Below are 19,505 nucleotides of genomic sequence, written 5' to 3'. Positions count from 1 at the left end.
TCTGTGTATTAGTTTAAGAGGGGAAATACAGATCTATAGCTTTAAGAAAGACAAGGATTGTGGGAAATCCCAGGGTTTTATGCTGTCTCCCTCTAGTTAGTTTCAGTTGTGTAGTAAGATTTCAGCCAAGTCAGACCTGGAGAGAGTATTTTCCTTTTACAAAAAGATAAGTCCACAAAGGAAGAAAGATAGTCCTCAAAGAAAGATAGAATACATCAAGAAGAGAGCAAGGTATTTAGAAAGGACTATAGTAGGGAAAAGAAGAAATCAGTTTTGTGTTATTTGTGTTTATAACCAGTAAAGCTTTTGAAACTTTAGAAATTTGTGGACAAGTCTTTTGTTCTGGCTGTGTTCCCGAGAGCCATAGGCCTTACTACACCCAAAGTCCATAGCATCGCTCTTGGGACAAAACACATAGGTTATCCAAAAAAGGTGTAATGGTATAAATGGTATTTATAACTAGAATGAATAAAAGATTTCTTTAAAAAGGCATGTCTATGATGGTAGCTTTTGTTTTCTGTAGTGTGACATAATTATGACGAACACCAGATTTTCTGCCTGACTTTGGTCCACATAAATGCAAAGATAAATTGTGGGTCTTTCCTAACTTAATGCCTAGAAGAGCTATTTCACCTTTTTCTGTTATGATCAGATTTTCAGCTAAAACAGATGGCTAGAAATGATTGCAATTCACTGTGGTTCATTTAGAGTAAAACACATATAAAGGAACAATTTCAAATCCCAGCAACTTTTCCTAAGTTACTTAGTCATTTTTCCCTTTCATGGCATCTTTGTTTTTCTGTTTTTATGGATCTTTTTCAGTTCACATGTTGCTTCTGTTGTGCGTTTTGTTCTAGAAGATAGTTGAAAGTCCTAATGTAATTATTTGAGGCATAAGTAATTCTGCTGTTGAAATTGTTTGTCTCTTCAGAAACCCTAAGTTAAACATGACTGAGAAAACACTACGACTTGCCCATCGTCATGCTAAACAAAGTCGAAGAAACCTCTTCACCTGTTTTCTAGTTGGAAGTCTTGAGACAGATGAAGGTAATTCATTTGCCAAAGGCCCCTTACCAGCCATTCTATTTCTGACTGAATCAGTAAAGCATACAGTGATACATCTTGGTTATATGATTGCCCCTTCTGCCAAAAAATGGCATTTTTGTGTGAGCATATGAAATTGCCTTATTTGTCAAATCAACAACATAAGAGGAAGTGGACTAAATGGGTCTTATTGACTCTTCCAGCTCTTAAGATTCTATGATGCTCTGCTCATGAGTAGGCAGCTGTGACTCTCCAGATATTCTTGGACTGCATCTCCCAAGAACCTTTACCATAGAGTATGCTAATGTGTGCTTATGGAGGTTGCAATGTCTGAATGGCCACGTTGCCAAATGCAGATTAGTCCAAATACTGTCTCTTATGTTTGCCAGTAATTTTCAGGGACTTGGGAGGTTTTCCCAGCTTTTCTGCCTATGCTCCTTTTAAACTAGAGATTCTAACATTTGGATCCTGAACCTAGTGTGTTTAAATAATGTGCTTTACTGCTAAATGAACTGCTAAATAATGAGTAGATATAATTTCATATAGAATGCTATTGTTTGTATGTGGGAATCACGAATAAAATTTCTACAAAACTTTTGTCTGTGAAGCTTTTTTTTTTACTTTGGAGCTGCCATGTGTTTTAGTTCCTTTGATGAAAAAGCTGATTGGAAAATTTTTCACAGATATGAATCCTAGGATATTTTCTAAGGTCTCTGTCACCTGTGTTGCTGAAATGATACAGAAGAAAAGGTCTGGAAGTGAAAGGCAGTTTAGGCATTGTTGCATAAGAGGAAGGGCATGGCCTTGATTGAAATGACCTCACCTTCTTGAGTAAATCATTACTCAGATAAATACAGTGGGCCCTCAGTACCTGCAGGAGTTTGGTTCCAGGACACACACACACACGCAAAAAAAAATGGATGGTAAAGTCCCTATTTGAAATTTAAAGTACCTGCGATTGACTACAGCCAGGCCAAGAAGCGATCCCAGGTCAGCAGCGATTGTAGCAGTAGCATAAAACATCTAGATTGCTGGCCAGATCACAACTGCAGTCACGATTTTGTAGTATTTTGAGCACTTTTGAACCTGAATTATAATATCATATAGTTCGCCCACGTCATACACAGGCACATTATACACTGCTTTCAGCATACGCTAAAAGCAGTGCTGCTTCTTCAGGTGCTATGCACCGGAAGAAACAATGGTGCATGCGCCACTGCCACAAGCACAAGCCCCATTACTTGTAATGGGGATCGAGCATACATGCTTTTTCTTTTACGTGGGGGGGGGGGGGAGGCAGAAGGGATTCCCCACATAAAAGAAGGGTGCACAATACTATTGATCCAATTAGTCAAGTATTAATCTATTCCAACTAGTATTGACTCCAAGGTTTCAGGTAAAAGTGGTTGTTTTTTTCCCTTCTACCTAATACTTGTTTTAACTGGACAAGTCTGGAACTGCTCTAGCCAGCTGTCCCAGGCATTGGAGGAGGGGCCAGGAGAGACTATATGCGAGTTCTGCCTACCTCCAATGGCAAGCTGTCCCATGCATCATAGGAGGAGGTAGGAGGGCCTCGCACACAGGCTCCCATGGCTCCTCCAATTGCGAATAACCAGATTCTCCAATGCCAAGTCTGCAAATGTGAAGAGCTGACTGTAGTGTATTTTAACTGATGTTTCTTCTGGCACAGATGGTGAAGGCATATTACTAACAATAGACCGTTTTGATCCGGGTCGTCAAGTAGCTGGTGGTTTGGAGAAAATACCTACAGCTCCTCTTCCTGGAGATTTTTTGATTCCATGTACAATTAATTTTGGATCTTCATCAGGTGATGTCACAGTGCACAGTTCTCAAGATTTCAGCTTGGCTTTCAAGGTATAATGCTTCAAACCGTGCTTAACAGTATATTTTCTACACGTGTTCTATGTTGCAGTTTTGTTGTCTTGCCTTGTTAACATCCAGCTGCTGTTCAAAATCTTTCCAAGACCAATAGTGCTTATACACCATCATACTACCTCCTTGAATCTGCTCCCTGCTAATGATACATGTTTTTATGCTATAGGTCCTTCAACAAAATCTAAACACCCAAGATTGTTTGGATCCTTCCAAATTGCTGACATTGAGAGTTCACATCTCTTCAGTAGAAAATATGGACAACCTAAATTTTGAATTTCACTGGGCAGCTGTAACATTGGCTAATGCCCTGAAATGCACTCCTGTGAAGTCTGTTCCAATAATTCCTACAGCTCTTGCTAGAAACCTAAGCAGCCACATGAATATTGCCCAAGTTCAGGGGACTTGCAAGTGTGGGTGAGTTATGCTTTATAGTAATTCAGTGTGAAAATTCATATTGTTCATTGCAACTTTGGTTCATTTGGTTTAGGAATCAAATATATCAATCCATTCTCTCTGAGAAAACTTGGAAACTAGTATGTTGCCTCTTAAAATTATACAAAGGCGGGTTATAGACCACCGCTTTGAGGCGGTCTGCCGCCGCCGCCGTTTGCTCCGTGCGGGAGCTGCAGCAGCCACACCGCACGGCTCCCGCGCGGAGCAAAAAAGGAGCTCCAAAATGGAGCTCTTTCTTGCGGCGCCTCTGTGACGTCGCGAGGCACCGCTGGCGCATTCGCGACGTCATAGGCGCCGCGACACGTCTGGACGCTATGCGTCCGATACATAAACATGGCGGCCCCCATGTGGAAGGTGCGCCGCCATGTTGTACGTATGGAATACGTACTAGGGTTAGGGAGATGCGGAAGCACCGCCCCTTCCTAACCCTAATACTTATTCCATACGTATTTTTGGCCATAGTGAAGTTAATCTTTCCTGAATGTTCCATGACTGTCTATTCACAACTAGTTAGTAACTTCATAGAATGGTCTGCTGATATATAAAGACAAATCAGTGTATTGTTATTGCTGTTCTCACCTTCAGCTTAATTATTATTTTTATACACGTTACACTGTCTAATATGACAATTTTTACAGGGATGACATTTAGGGCCCATGCAAAAGCTGCTAGAAGTTGTTCAGTGGAAGTAGCACCTTGGGCAGGAGTTACAGTGTGCAAAATCTGCCCACCATCAGTTGCTCCCATCCTTTGAAGAATTTACATATCAATATTACAGTGTTGTTGGAAATGGCTGTTACAGAAATGTTCCACATCATCGCAACACAGAAATATTCTGAACAGCTGTAATATTACAATTGATTTATGATTAACTTTTGATCACATTAACTTTTCAAATAAAGCTGGGTATACATATAGGCCAGTTCAATAACTTTGGTATATATGTAAACTAAAGACAGATCCTGTGTCACAGGCTATGATGTATAACTTTGGTGCTATATTACTAACACAATACACTACCATGTTAAGAGAATTGCAATGACCTGCTGCCTGACACCACATAGGGAGAGGCGGGATATATATAAATAAAAATTATTATTATTATAAGATGTCACGTTGTACAACAGGGCCTCCTACTGCACAACAGGGCACCCAAGTTGTCCTGTTGCACAACAGGATCTTCATCACACAGCTGGGCACTGTAAAAGGTGGGGGCATTGTTCCAGCTGGGTGTCCTTGGCTTCCCTCTGCTCTCCCTTCTGGATTGCCAGTGCCATAGTCTCTGTTGGAGCTGTTGCATTCACCCCTTGTGCTGCCATTAGGCAACAGCAGCCTGTTCTACAAAATGCTGTAGTGTTGTACATCACTGTGGTTGTGCAGCAGCTATGCTGCTCACTTCACTTGTATAGTGATCCCAGTGGTACTTCTGCAGCAGTGCTCTTCTTCAGGGAATACAACTGTTGCTCAACACTGTAGTTCTAAACTGCACAGTTTTATGCTGATTTACAATTTACTATGTCATAAATTCCCAAAAGGATTCTAGCATGCATTCATATTCCCAATCTGGTATTGAGAATTGGTGTTTCCATCCCATGCCTGTGAAGAGTTTTGTGTATGACAGAAAATGTATGTAGGAACATATATTAAATTGCTTTACAAGTCTCCTGTTAAGTACCTTTCAGATTATGACTAGTGAAAATGTTAGCCTCATAATATTTAATTTAGCTTTCAATTGCCTTTAAAAAGTACCACAGATAGATTTAAAATATCTCGAGAAAAATACTTTCTCTCTTTCTTGTAGTTATCTTACAATGGACCAGACAAGGAAATTACTTCTAGTTCTGGAATCTGACCCTAAAGCATATACTTTGCCACTGGTAGGCATGTAAGTATTTAGACATGTGAATCCTTTTCCCAGTATTGGTTTTTTTGTGGGTTGGTTTGTTTGTTTGTTTGTTTGTTTTTTGGTATGTGTTCAACATTATGTACAAAGACAAACTGTTAAGGTTAATATATTTTCAGAACATACTTAGGTGATTTAAAATATAGTTCAGTTTAGGACAGCTGTGACCATCAGAGCTACATGAGTCTGTCCCTGTTGTGACATTATTGTCTATTGCAAGTGCTAAAGAATTTTATTTTTCCTTCCTTTTTAGTTGGCTGAGTGGGATATCTCATATCTATAGTCCACAAGTCTGGGCATTTTGTCTGCGCTACTTATTTAGCAATTCAATTCAAGAGAGGTGACTATATATTTTCATTACACTGTGTGCATGTTAGAGGAAAACTTCTTCTTTCTGTTCTGTTGTCAGCATTTTGTTTGTTTGTTTTATCAGGATTATAACCTATGTTTATGTTTTAGAATTATAACATCCAAGATGCTATATCTTAAAAAAATACAACAAATGATTAAAATAGAAAGCTAAAACATGAAAAAACCAAGGCTTTGTGACGAAGCAGAATGGATGCAGTATTATTAACCACCTAGGTCAGAAGTTCTCAGCCTTTGGTCCTCCAGCTGTTTTGTACTTCATCTCCTGTATTCCCTGATCGTAGACTATGTTGTCAGGGAGCTGAATCCAAAATATCTCAAGAACCAAAGACCAAGAACCACTGACATAGGCAAAAGCATCTGGAGCAGCTGAGTTTATATACTAATTATATTAATTTTAAGTGGCCATAGGTTTTTTTAAAAAAAAAACATGATTGCTGAATCTTGTTCAACACTAATAATTTGGTTTTTATTCTGTCAAAGGAAGTTAAATGATCTTTGTCATATTTGCTAGATAATTGATCTGCCAGTGTGATGCACTGATGATGAGAAATTTCTTTTGTTTCTATTGTCTAATGTATGTTGTTCTGTCTAGGGTGTCTTCAGAATCAGGTAGTTTTCTCATTGTGCTTTATTCTCTGAAGCATAATGGGCCAGAATTCTATGAATGCTTCCCTTGTGGTGGATGTACCGAACTAGGTTTCCAGCTACTTACAAGCAAGGAGACATTACATCTGTTCAAAGTAAGTTACTTGCATGTTGGAAATATAATTGTGAAGTGGCAGTGGTCAATGCTTGAAAATGTTTAAGGAATGGAGATGCATTTTAAAATTATTCCATTTATAATTTGTATATATTTGTATATTGAAAGACTCCTGTAACTGCACTGTGTTCAGGAAGTTTGTATTGAATTTTCTTTCACAGCTAGCAGCTGCTTTTTAAAAATCACAAATACTTCTTCATGAGTCTGTGTGGTGTAGTGGTTAGAATCTTGGACTACAAGTTGAAAGTTCCAAATTCAAATAGTAAGATATAATGTAGTATTATAATTAAATGGAAAGGATTTGCTTTATTTTAAGTTTAACCTTAAACATTATCATCGTATGACAACTGAATACTGTCTGTGTATTCTGTGCATAGCTTGATTATTATTGTTCTTTAGGAGAGAAAAAAGATGTGATGTGTGGAAAGCTTTCTGTTACCGAAAGGAATAAATACAAGGGCTTTGCATTTATGCTGTTTGAAGAGTAATTGATTTATTCCTACTTCAGTAGGATAAAAATGATACAAAACCGGTTTTTAGTGTGACTCTAACTATGATGGTGAAAAGCATGATCTCCTGTTACGCCTCTCCATGTATACTTTAGTGTGGTTGCTAGAGATTTGCAGTGTCTTTTGATTTTCCAGCCCTTATCTTAGTTGCGTATGTGTGACTACAGTAATAGTTGTCTTACCCATTGTGAATCTTCCTATGGAAATGTTCTTAGCAAATAAAAGATAGCCCTAACATTTTTGTTAGTTGTGGGTTCTTACCAGATTTCTAGGTGAATCTGGAGGTAGTTTTGCAGTAGTTATTGAACACTGCACTTAGTTATTGCATCTATTTCATTTCAGAATGTTGAGCCTTCAGGTAAATGTCCTATCCAGTTTGAACTGAGTTCAGAAAATAAACATGCAGAAATGGAGTTCTTCAGCAAAATTTTGAAAAATGTTTCTATTAGCAGGTGAGTCATTTTTCAGACATTTATGTATACTGTACTGTAGAAATACATTTTTCTATCAGTATCCAGTTCTTCATTTGAAGATATTTCTTCCATGCAATAACATATTTTCAACTAGAATAGTTAATAGTTACTCTGTCACATTCAGCATGATCTTAGAAGCATGTCCAGCATATTTCAGGTTGCACAGGATAACCAGAGGTAAAGATATAGAATCTTAAGTTCTTGCCATCTGTAAGTTGTTGTTAATGCCAGAAAATATGTAAAAAGTGTTTTGTAAGTCTTGTTTCCTCAAAACTTTTGTCTACATAATTGCACATTTTAGTTAACTCTTAACTGTTATTGATTTGCTAAGTCAAAGACTGCAGTAAGAAAACATGCTTTTCCCTTTTGACTAGTATGACTGCAATAATAGTCTAAGGGAATCCACAGATATAATCCTCACCTTGAAGTTCATTCTGTTAGAAAGATGAAATGGTCTTTATGTGTCATGTGTAGCTTGCCTGCCAGCAGCTGCAGCTTTGAATCCTTATTATTTGCAAAATTATTTACTTTAAATGTGACAGGGATATTAAATTGATATTTCAGATCTTTATGGTAAATTATGTTTTACAACAGCACAAATTTCAAAACTTTTTTTAGCTTGTCTCAAAGTACCTCTCCCAATAAACTGTCTGATCATGACTCTGGTGTGGAAGATGATACATCTCCAAGACTATTTCCCAGTCCTTACCCAGTGAGTCAACAGGTAATTCTAAAGCTTTTATTTCAGGAGTTTAGGGGAAGAAACAATTGGTTTTATTATACTTTTGGATAGCTGATAGGGCCCAGGTTCAGCATCTATATTATCTGGCTGATGTTATGCCATCATCTTGCCACTAGGTTGTACTACAGTGCTATTAACCCTTTATTTCTACAATACATCTTTCAGATTAATTTAAGAAAAAGCTTTTCAAGAGGAGACATATTCTGCTGTATGAACATACAAGGCAATAAACCAGCTCAACCATAGCCTAATTATTTGATTTAATTTATTAGGGATGTTCTAGCAGTATATCAACATAAGAGGGAAGCAGAAATAGTGGTTGAACTATACAGATATGCTTATTAAGAACTTAAATGACTGCTAATTGAGATGGTATTGATTAGCTTAAGAAGGAAAAAAGCTGAATACAAAACTAAAGAGTCAGTGCATGTTTCTTATATAGACATCATTAGCTCCGTTATTTGTATTTTGTATAGTGAGACACACTGAATACAGGTATATTCTAAACTAGCACTTCTTTCTCATTATCCCTGTTTTAAATTGATCCACTTGTACATCTTACTTCCACACATGTATGATAGCGTTATTTGGGTTTATACTGGCCCTTTCCATGGATTCCTTATTGTAGAACTTTGAAAGATGTCATACTCAAGGCCTCCTGTTTCCTTAATAATGAATTGTAATTTGCATGTTTTTCATGCTTTCTCTTTCTATTGATTTTATATCTATAGTGTAGGAAAATATGTTACTCAGTTGCTGAGATGAAAAAAAATATTCGGATTAAATTAGTAATATAAGAAATACATAGACTGGATAGTTTTGCATATGTTTTACATCTAAATAATTTGGTTTCCAGATAACAGAGATCCAGCCTTCAGTACCTGAACTATCAATTGTATTTGATGGTGGTCCTACAGAATTGGTTCCAACACCAAAACATGTCAAGATCACAGATAAAAAAAATAAACCTCCATTTGGATATCAACCTGCTAAGATTACATGTCCTGCAAAGCATCCCCCATGCCAACTCCAGAATTCTGATTGTGGCAAACACACATTTAGTGGCTTTGCCAGAGAATCTTTTCCAAAGGAATTACCAAGGCAATTAAAACAGAAAATTCCAATTTTAAAGCCTTGCAAAAGAATGCAACCGCCATTACAACAGCAGCCCAATGCAGTCGGATTTCAAGCAAGGAAGAATTTTGAATCTACTTCATCCTCTTCTTCAGCATCTCCCAACACATCTCCTCATCAACTTGGAAAACCTGAAACATATTTGGGAGGTGGTGATGCTGCACAAAGGAAAGGGCAGCTTCCAATTAGTGGACCCACAGAATCTAAATCTAAGCAGTCTCCTGTACCTTCCCATTCCCCCTGTCACAGCTGTGGGCTGTTACCTCCACATGTGAGAAGCCCAGTGGAGCATCAGATTCCAATTCAACATCCACATTGTTGTCCTCCATGTGTCTGCAGCTGTCAGCTACACAACCATATGCAATACACTCCAACAAATGCTTGGCAAGGAGTCTATAAAATGGGTTCCAGTCACACACCTGAAATTCAGTCAGGTAGCACCCAAGAAACTACAGAGTTAATTGGCCATCAAAACATGGAATGTACTGATTCTGGCTGCAATCTGGTATCTGCCAGTAGTAGCCCTATGAACCTAGGCCATTATGGAATAATGGGGAACTGGTCTCCTTGTAGCGATAATTTGGCAGCTACACATAATATTTCTTCTTCTGAGGACTCTTGGAATGCACAGTCTCATGCAGTATGTTCAAAAATGAGATCAGATAATGAAATGATGGGGTTATCATCAGATATTTACCGAATTCTTACTGAACAAGACAGGCAGATCAAGCTGCTACAAGCTCAGGTTTGTGGGGTTCCTTCTGTGGTTCCTTAATATGTTTATAATTTATTTAGAATATTACAGAAACAACATTGTCACAATAGGCATGATATTATCAGACTAAAACTTGCTCCTTGTGTACACTGGTGCTTTTCTTCAATCTCCTCTTAAGGCAAGTAGAAACTTCAGGAGATTAGTATTATATGCTTTTTAACTATTTTTCATGTTAAACAGTGACTTAACAGTTATTAATGTTGCTAAGTTTACAGTCAGTTTAATGAGCCATTAACTTGCTTGGATTTAGGAATAATGCAGATCAGAAGCCAGCTAGATTGTAATAATGAGACTTGCATTTTTAGTAGAAGTAACTGCTGATCTATAAAATCCTCTATATACATAATTAAATTTGCTACCTTCCATAGTGTGAGGAAATAATAGTCTTTTCTTCATAAGAGGCAAACTGTTGACTGTGATTTTTACTGCACTAATTGCTTTCCCCATTTTTATTGTTATCTCTGCAGTTCAAATAACACTGATCTTACATGGTTACAGATCCAGCGGCTTTTAGAAGCACAGACGCTTCAGTCCTGTTCCACTAAGGCTATAGCAAGCAATAGTTTACAGTCTAAGGAGCAGCTAGAATTTGTTGCCATGGAAACCCAATCCTCCCCAGTGTTACACATGAAAAAAAGTGTCAGCATTGCAGTGAGCACAGGTAATGGCTTGTACACTTTCTTGATTGACACTAATAAGACAGCAGTGGGGAAATGCTAGACACAGGGGCCATTTTGATTTGGTTCTTTATAGCCAGTTATACTGTCTTATTTGCCCCAGTAAAAAAACTGTACAACCAATTGTGGGTCCTCCAAACAGACAGCACTGTGTCAAGGCTGATTTCTAAACAGTGCAATCATACTGTTTCTTGAGGACTGCATGTGTGTAAATTGGTTTGTTTGTGATGAACATGAAGTACTTTTCAAATATTAAGCAACTTTTTGGAATCACATGGTTTTGACCTCATCTTAGTGCAATAGCTTTCACCTTGCTAAGAAAAAGTGTCTAATAAGATTGCAGAAATCTCAGTTCATTTTTCAGTAAGTGGTGGCTCCAGTCTTTTGTGTTTATTGCTCCTATTAGGACATGACATTTAGTGTTGCAAAGAATTTTAGGTTGCAAGAGGCACAATCTAATCATGATGTGAAATTGTACATGAGTGGTATGTTATTTTCACTTTTTTGCTCCTTAGTGTTATGTGTACATAGGGTTGCCATTAGTCCAGACCTCCAAACCGGGACAAATGTAGGACAAAATTTTCAAATGTAGGACCTTTTGGGGGGGGTTTCCTGCATTTGAAAAAGAGCCTCGCTGAGGGGAGGATTCCTCCTCCACCTGGGCTCCGTTTTTGCCGGCGGAGCACAGGCGGGGAAAGAAGTCTGGCCTCGGCAGGCGAGGCTTCTTTCCCTCCCTCGGCTCCAGCAGAGCCAAAGAGGGGAGGGAAGCCCCCCCCCCCGCCAAAGGAGAGGCCTACAGAGGCCTCTCTCTCTTTCCCCGCCACTGCTGTTGCAGACTTTGCAACAAAGCCCTGGGGCAGGGGAAATCCCAGGTGCGGGGCCAACCCGGGATGGGACCGTGCGGACCCGCCCAAAACCGGGAAAGTCCCGCCCACAGGCGGGATATGGCAAGCCTATGTGTACAGCACTGACTAGTTGGTAGCTGCAGCAGTTGGTACAAGTGATTGCTTACTGGGCTTGAATCTGATGCACTTTTATTATTGAAACAGCCCATGCAAACAGGGTGCTATACTACTAATTTTGCCAAATTCAACCAAACTTTCTTTCTGTGACCTTTTTTAGGTGCTAGCTTGTACTTGAATGCCCCTTTGGAAAGAAACAAAGATTCTGTGATGCAGGATGATGGTGAAATTTCCAATGAAGATATTAATATTTCTATGAACACAGAAAAAGACAAGAGTCAAACAAGCATTGCCTCATCATTAAAAGTTGTTGATATACCCAGCTTTGTAGATAGTGTCCATATTGTTGAAGAAGGACCTAGTCAGCATTCTGTTGAGCTTCGGTAAATATTCTGTTTTAAATTACTTTTTGACTTCCTTCAATAATCTTTGCATACTTCTATCATGCAGAATCTCTCTGATTTTATAGGATTTACGCTTGCACTTGATTTTACTAGTATACAGTTGCAAATATGTTTCTACACTTCTAGAAATCATTCCATATTGGCTAGCTGCAACCTTTTCTCTCTGTCAGCATGAGTATTAGTAGAAGAAAGGTGATTACTTGATTTGGCTTGGCTGAACTGCTTGTTTATATTCATATTAAGTATTAGCTTGGATACAAAGTCCTCTCACACATGTTTTTAAAATTGTACAGTGTGTTGAATTTATTTTCTTAAAAATGTATGAAAAGGGTGAGTCCAATTTACTGTTTCCATCATAGCAACCGCTCAAAATAAAGGCAGGGGCAATGTGCAGCCCACCACAACTGGTCTTAGGTCCCTAAGGGTCCCCCAACCTTCTTCCAAAACTTATATGTTAAAGCCATTTTATTTGCTTTAAAAATTCACCCCACCTGTGCTTTTGCCCCTCTCCCCAGGCTATTTTAGACCCATCAGAGGCCCTTTTCAACCAGGAAGCAAACTGGAAATTGAATAGGAAGAAAATATAATTGAGCAAGAGATAGATGGTGGAACAGCAAGTAAAACAGGCTTATCCCCCCCCCCCCCCCAAATAAACTCATAGACTAAGATTGTGTGTAAAAATTGTGTCTAAAATTATTTAGTGGAGAGAATTTAAAAGAAGAGAGAGGACCCTCGACCCAAGCCTGATGGTTACCCACCCCAGATTAAATTGCATAGCAACTAAACCTACATAAAAATATGGTTATATCCAATCAAGTTAAAAGTCATGGCTTATCTTTAAAATGGATCAAAATAGTGCATGTAGAAAAGAAGTAGAATTTCTCTCATTGGGTGCCTAGCAGCTGCAGACAACTAAATACTGAAGTAGTTAGTCACTGACTAAGAAATGTTCAGTACAAGCAGACCACTGAATGAACCCTAAACTTACTTGTTTTACATAGCTATTTTACTTCTTGCAACTGTAAGAGGTTACTTATAATGTGAGCCTCTTGAAATATCAATGTGATTTTGATTTATGTCTAAGATACACATTCACTGATGTTTGGGAGCTCATATTCTAGGAACAATTCATGGGCATGCATGACTTAATTATTCAGGCAGTGAATTGCTTTATAATACCAAAGTTACAGTTGTCAAGGTGACTTTTAAATATTTAGCTTACATAATCTTGCTGAGGAGGATAAAAATACCACCTCTAGCAGCAATTGATAACCTGTATTGACTAACTGACACTGTATGTGATCTATATCTTATCTCTTTCAGCATATACAATTGATTGCTTAGAGCTCTAGCACTTTATTACCTACATTGTTCGGGGAGCATGGGGGTCACTTCATGACCTAGGTAGCATTTTTGCATTTATCATCCTTGTTTCAGTCCTGATATTTAAGCATATGTTTCGGGGATTGCCTGCAAATGTGTTTTAAATTTCATCTAATTAAGGAGTAGTCTGTACCAGGGCTGGCAAAATGTTGTTCTCAAGGTGCAGGGACAGCAGTTTTGTGTGTTAGGTGTCATCTCCTAAAAAATTTGAAAACTTTGAAAAGTGAAACTAAAAGTGTCCTCCTGTCAGCTTGTGATTTTGATCCCCCACAAATATTTGCAGGCTTGGTGTGAGCTAGTAGCCCACCCCTGATCTACATAGTCAGGTTAGTGGTACAGCAAATGTCCAGTTGTTAATTTTTTTTAATCATAGTCCAGACTGCTTCCCTCGGGGAGGTACTTGTATTTTTTAGCATGGTAAGTAATACAGGGTATTTTTCTCATCTGTTGAAGTCACTATAGCTTGCTTTGTAGGATGTGATGGGCCATCAAGATTCCTCTTGCTTATTGCCCATGGCATTACTATTCCCATTTCTGAAATTAATACCAGCATCAGTCTTTGTTGGGAGGATTTGTAGGACAGCTAAAATTGGGCAGAAGGAGGATATATTATTCAGATATTGTCATTTAATCTCTGGCAAGTGGGATGCGGCAGCTAAAAAAGCCAATGCAATTTTAGGTTGCATCAATAAAAGTATAGTGTCTAGATCAAGAGAAGTAATAGTGCTACTCTATTCTGCTTTGATCAGACCCGACTTGGAATACTGTGTCCAGTTCTGGGCACCACAATTCAAAAAGGATATTGAGAAATGAGCATGTCCAAAGGAGGGCAACTAAAATGGTGGAGGGCCTGGAAACCATGCCCTATGAGGAACGACTTAGGGAGCTGGGGATGTTTAGCGTGGAAAAGAGAAGGTTAAGAGGTGATATGATAGCCTTGTTTAAATATTTGAAGGGATGTCATATTGAGGAGGGAGCCAGCTTGTTTTTTGCTGCTCCAAAGAACAGGACCTGGAACAATGGGTGCAAACTACAGGAAAAGAGATTCCACCTCAACATTAGGAGGAATTTCCTAACAGTAAGGGCTGTTCGACAGTGGAACACATTCCCTTGGAGTGTAGTGGAGTCTCCTTTCTTGGAGGTCTTTGAACAGAGGTTGGATGGCCATCTGTCGGGGACACTTTGATTGAGATTTCCTGCATGGCAGGGGGTTGGACTGGATGGCCCTTGAGGTTTTTTCCAACTCTACGATTCTATGATTTTAAGGATTGAACTAGATCTTCCAAATTTATGTCTCTTTTTTAAAAAATTAAAGTTTTTGTCTATATAGTCATCTAAATAAACACTAGATATGTACCAGAAGGAATTCCAAAATTATATATAACTGCCTGTGTAGAATGGACCCAAACAGTTTAAAGAGTTTGAATGTATGCAGGTACATGAAGCCATCGTAGTTTTCCATGAGGAAAACATTTCTGATTTAAAATGGAATATATACCCTCTTCAATATATTAAACATAATATATGTAGTACACTGTAGAGCAGGAGTGGGTAAGCTTTCAGCTTGCTTCTGCTTTGGTATTTATTAGAATGCTGAAGTCCACCCCTTGGATCAAGTGGGTATTTGAACATTAACAATTATAGAACTGGTTCTGTGTGCAGGTTAGCCTATGAATGCCAGATATTGATCATAGAATTGCACTGGAGGAGCTACAAATGCCTGGTGGAGTATTCTCTCCAGGAATCTCTAGCTCCTTCAGTGTGACTTTTGGTTAAAGTTGACCATAGAGTTTTGGATGGGGGTTGGGGGACCCATTGTGACCTAAGACCACTTGTGGTGGGCTTCACATTGCCCCTGCTTTTATTTTGAGCAGTTGCTATGATGGAAACAGTGGATTGGGCTCACCCTTTTCATACCTTTTTAAGAAAATAAATTCAACACACCATAGAGTTGCACTGGAGGACCTAAATATTCCTAGAGAGAATATATTATTAAAATCTGTGAAAAATCAAAGCTGCAAAAGTCAAACCTGCAAATGTGGAGGGCTGGTGTATTTTTTTTACATTTGTTTCATTTCTATACCACCTTCCTCCCACAATAGGGTAGGAATGTGTAGTCATCACAGCCACCTTCCAAATCCTTCCACACAAAAATCTACTAATTTCCCTCCAAGTGTTCCTTATCAGCAACTTAATTTAGGAGAGACTTTAAACCCTCCCCACCACCATCAAAAAAGCACTGTTGATGTTTTCAGATAGAAGTCTGAGATACTTTCTTTTCTTCTGTAAATCATTTGGAGATTTACCAGTATATTCTGCTCAAAGTTTTCCAACCCCTGTTGCAGAAGCACCTTTTGATTTTAAGTAAGAAAGTCTGTCTCTCCTGCCAGTAATAAAACGATACATGAGACACTTCTGTTGAATGAAGCTAAAAAAATGAACAAAATATTTCTGATCTATAAAACCTGGAACTAGGTGGAACATCTTACAGTACTAGGAGTTTCAAAAAGTCTGAGATATAGTCACTTCTCTTCTGTCCCAAAGACAAGCAGACATTGACAATTTCATTTACTGCTCTGAATTATCTGCTGACTTGGTGTTGTCTGCTTCTTGCAGTGGGCCAGCTGCTACAGGGATAGCCCAAACCTCTCTACTGAATGAAAGTGTTAGCATGTGCTTACAATCCAAACCATCAGAGGGAACTGATAATCATTTGGCAGCAATTAATGAACAAAACATTGAAAAAGTCATGAATACCTTACCAAATGTCCCACTAGATGACCAGAAATTTTACCAGGATATACTGGTAAGTGTTCATAAAGAACCCTTTCAGTTTAACATTCTTATTTAACCAAAGTTTGCTAATAGCATTGGCACATAAATTGTTTCTCATTTTTGAAAAGGACAGTGGCTTGCTCATCAACATGTATCTATTTATGTCTCCACATTTTTCTCTAAATTCTTGAATAGAAGGTATAACTCTCTTGTTTCTAGCATTCTGTGATAGACAGTTCTCTGCATTTTATGTGATGCATAGCTAAGACAATATGTGGCACAACAGGAGGTAACATTTGCCTTGCATTTATCAAAAATGAAACTGGATAATTAAGAAGTTCATATATGAGCACATGATTGTCTCTGAAAGACTGTATATATAAAAAATAAATGTTGATACATAGGTTTGTGGAGTGCTGCTTGATTTGATCACCTTTGTAAATGCTATGCATTTAAAAATTATTCAAGGAAAACAAATGTTTAGAGGTTTCCTTTGAAAGAAGATGGTAGAAGGGACATTTGAAATTAGTATAGGTATATTCCAAGGTAAGCAATGTTGATCTAGAAATTAGTTAATTCAACTGTTTAAGTGTCTTTACACCCCAAAATAGCTGCTGTGATGAAGGGATGCTTATGTTACACAAGCATTGAGTCCTAAGCTCTTAATTCTCACAACCCTGTGATTTTCAACTTTATCAAAATAACTCTGACCATGAAGATATTGACAGTATACCAGGGGTTACTCTTTTGTGCGCTTTTACTTTGATTCGCTTATTATATTTCTCTATAGGGTCAAGTAAATCATTTCTTGAAGGCATCTTCTGAAGTAAGCAGTTCCTCTGTAAAAGAGGGGGTGATCAGCAATGAATGCAGCACTTCTTCAAAATCAAACAACCCTAAAAGAGATTCAACACCTGACCCTGTCCCGAAAAATAAAGACAGTGTTTTGAATGCAACCTTGAAGCAGTTAAAAAAACTTGGAGTAAATTTTGACTCTCCTAATCAAATCAACACTGCTCACAAAGTAGAGAATGCCAGGTAAGTGAAGGGGAAAGATGATGCACTAGTAGTTTAAAGGGGAGGAGGGGCAAGCTCTGCTCTCCTTGTATTGGCAGACTAAGGTGCGTTACAGACGCACCGAAGGGGCGTGCTAGGGTTAGGAAGGGACGTGTTAGGGTTGAGAAGGGGCGTCACTTCCTGATGCCCCTCAACCCTAGTACGGACCGAGTCCGTACAAAATGGCGGCGCCCATCCACATGGGGGGCGCCATTTTGATGTCGCGCGGCAGAAGTGACGCCACGAGTGCGCGACTAGCACCTCACGGCGCCACTTACAGGGCCCAGAAACGCCATTTTGGTGCTTCTTTCTGGCTGCACCCAGGAACCACGCAGTTTGGCCGCTGCAGTTCCCGGATGCAGCAACTGGCGACGGCGGCAGACCACCCGTTTTGGGCAGTCTGTAACTTGCCTAAGTCCCAGCACTCTTGGTTTCCATGACCAGTGGTGAAGGATGGTGTGAATTGATGTGAGGAGAGATCTATTGTGTGAGAGAACTTCCTAAGGAAGTTACTTAGATCACATGATCTGTTCACCAACTTACAAAGGTATTTATTGCCCTGTAATTTAGCAGGACCAAATGGCATGCAAATAGAGATAGAAGACAGTAGAGATGCATGTAGGAAAATCCTATTTATCTGAGGAGGGGGAGAGAGAATGCAATGATTTTCCAACAGCACTTCTGGTTCTCCTAGTATGCATCTTGGAGTTGAAGGGTTTTAAAATCGTAACTAAATGAAGCAGTTGACTTTGGAGTCCATGAGGGGATGGAGAGGTGAATAGGTAGGAATAAGCTTAGAGGAATGAAGGTTGATAAATGATAGAAAAAGATCATTACTCTCCTCTAACCAGTCCTCCACATAGGTACTAAGTAAGATACATGGGCACGTTACAGACTCGCTGAAGTGGCGTGTTAGGGTTGAGAAGGGGCGTCCCTTCCAGACGCCCCTCAACCCTAATACGGACCGAGTCTATACAAAATGGCAGCGCCCGTCCACACAGGGGCTGCCATTTTGACGTCACGGATGCATAGCATCCGGACGTTGCGTGGCAGAAGTGACGCCGCGAGTGCGCGACTAGCGCCTCACGGCACCACTCCTGGGGTCGCTGAAAGAAGCGCCATTTCGGTGCTTCTTTCTTGCTGCACCCAGGAACCATGTGGTTTGGCTGCTGCGGTTTCTGGACGCAGCAGGCAGCGGCAGACCGTCCGTTTTGGGCGGTCTGTAACTCGCCATGGTTTAGCATTCAAACAAAAAGCCATTTGCCCATTTCTGTAAATCCTGAATGTTAGCCTGAGCTTCTTGGGCAGTAAGAATACAATGTAACAAGTACAATGTTACCTTTTGCTGCCTTTTGCTGTTTTCTTTCATGCAATATTATCCTTAAACTCAGATGGACTTCCTTTTAATCCAAACATAATTCTCCTCTCCATCAAGCTCTGTTGAAAGGTGTGCTTCAAGAAAACATAGTTTAAGAGCAAACCAAACGATTTATTCCTCTTGCAAAATCCCCTTGTTATTCACAAAGCCCAGTCATATTTTATAGCTTATAAGAACAGCAGTTAGTCTCTTGATATTAGGAGTCAAGCTTCTCTAAAGATACATATCTAGCAAAATGTTCATGCTTATGAGACTAGTATCTTCTTAGACGTTACAGTGCTGAAGAAAAACAGAAAATGTGAATAATATTTATAGTTTATGTCCTGATGGCACTATCTAATAATAAATCCCAGGCATAGGGAACCAATGGCCCTCATTGTTGGATTACTACTATTGTCTAGACCAGCATGTCAGAAGTCATCAGGAATATTGGAACTGCAGCCCTCCAGATGTCAATGGACTGCATGTTCCTCACTTGTCAAATCTTTTTAGAGAATGTGAATTACTACTCCCCCCCCCCCCAAGTTTCACAAATAATTATCATAAAATCTTACAAGATTTTTCTGCAGGTGGCATTTCTGGAGTGCAAGATATTAGCTACTTTGTAAATCTGCAGATTAATTTACTTTTAAGAGGATGAGCTTCACGCTATCCTCTGCTGCCCTCACACTATTCTCTGTGCTGCACAGCTGTGAAGAGTTTAGAATAACCACAACATATTATGATGTCGGAACCTAAATAAAGTGAAGTTGATTTTAACTGTGGAAACAGCTGAACTTCATACTTCTTTTCTTTTCATTAACTACAGT

General features: G+C 39.1%; 1 protein-coding gene across 1 annotated transcript in view; it reads left to right on the top strand.

The window, feature by feature from the left end:
• STIL (STIL centriolar assembly protein) overlaps positions 1-19,505 on the top strand; it is a 29,086-nt gene that overhangs the window by 7,021 nt on the left and 2,560 nt on the right. Inside the window, exons 4-16 of the mRNA XM_089515095.1 lie at positions 932-1,047; positions 2,735-2,919; positions 3,107-3,354; positions 5,195-5,278; positions 5,550-5,636; positions 6,261-6,408; positions 7,280-7,389; positions 8,029-8,134; positions 9,009-10,031; positions 10,560-10,722; positions 11,861-12,083; positions 16,104-16,293; positions 17,053-17,300. Of these exons, the coding sequence (XP_089371221.1) occupies positions 932-1,047; positions 2,735-2,919; positions 3,107-3,354; positions 5,195-5,278; positions 5,550-5,636; positions 6,261-6,408; positions 7,280-7,389; positions 8,029-8,134; positions 9,009-10,031; positions 10,560-10,722; positions 11,861-12,083; positions 16,104-16,293; positions 17,053-17,300 (2,931 nt within the window). The remainder of the gene's footprint in view (positions 1-931; positions 1,048-2,734; positions 2,920-3,106; positions 3,355-5,194; positions 5,279-5,549; positions 5,637-6,260; positions 6,409-7,279; positions 7,390-8,028; positions 8,135-9,008; positions 10,032-10,559; positions 10,723-11,860; positions 12,084-16,103; positions 16,294-17,052; positions 17,301-19,505) is intronic.

Source organism: Sceloporus occidentalis, unplaced genomic scaffold (genome assembly GCF_023333645.1).
Source record: "Sceloporus occidentalis isolate IW3139 unplaced genomic scaffold, rSceOcc1.0.p SCAF_3, whole genome shotgun sequence".
NCBI classification, from domain to species: Eukaryota; Metazoa; Chordata; class Lepidosauria; order Squamata; family Phrynosomatidae; genus Sceloporus; species Sceloporus occidentalis.
This window is presented reverse-complemented; position numbering and strand designations above follow the sequence as displayed.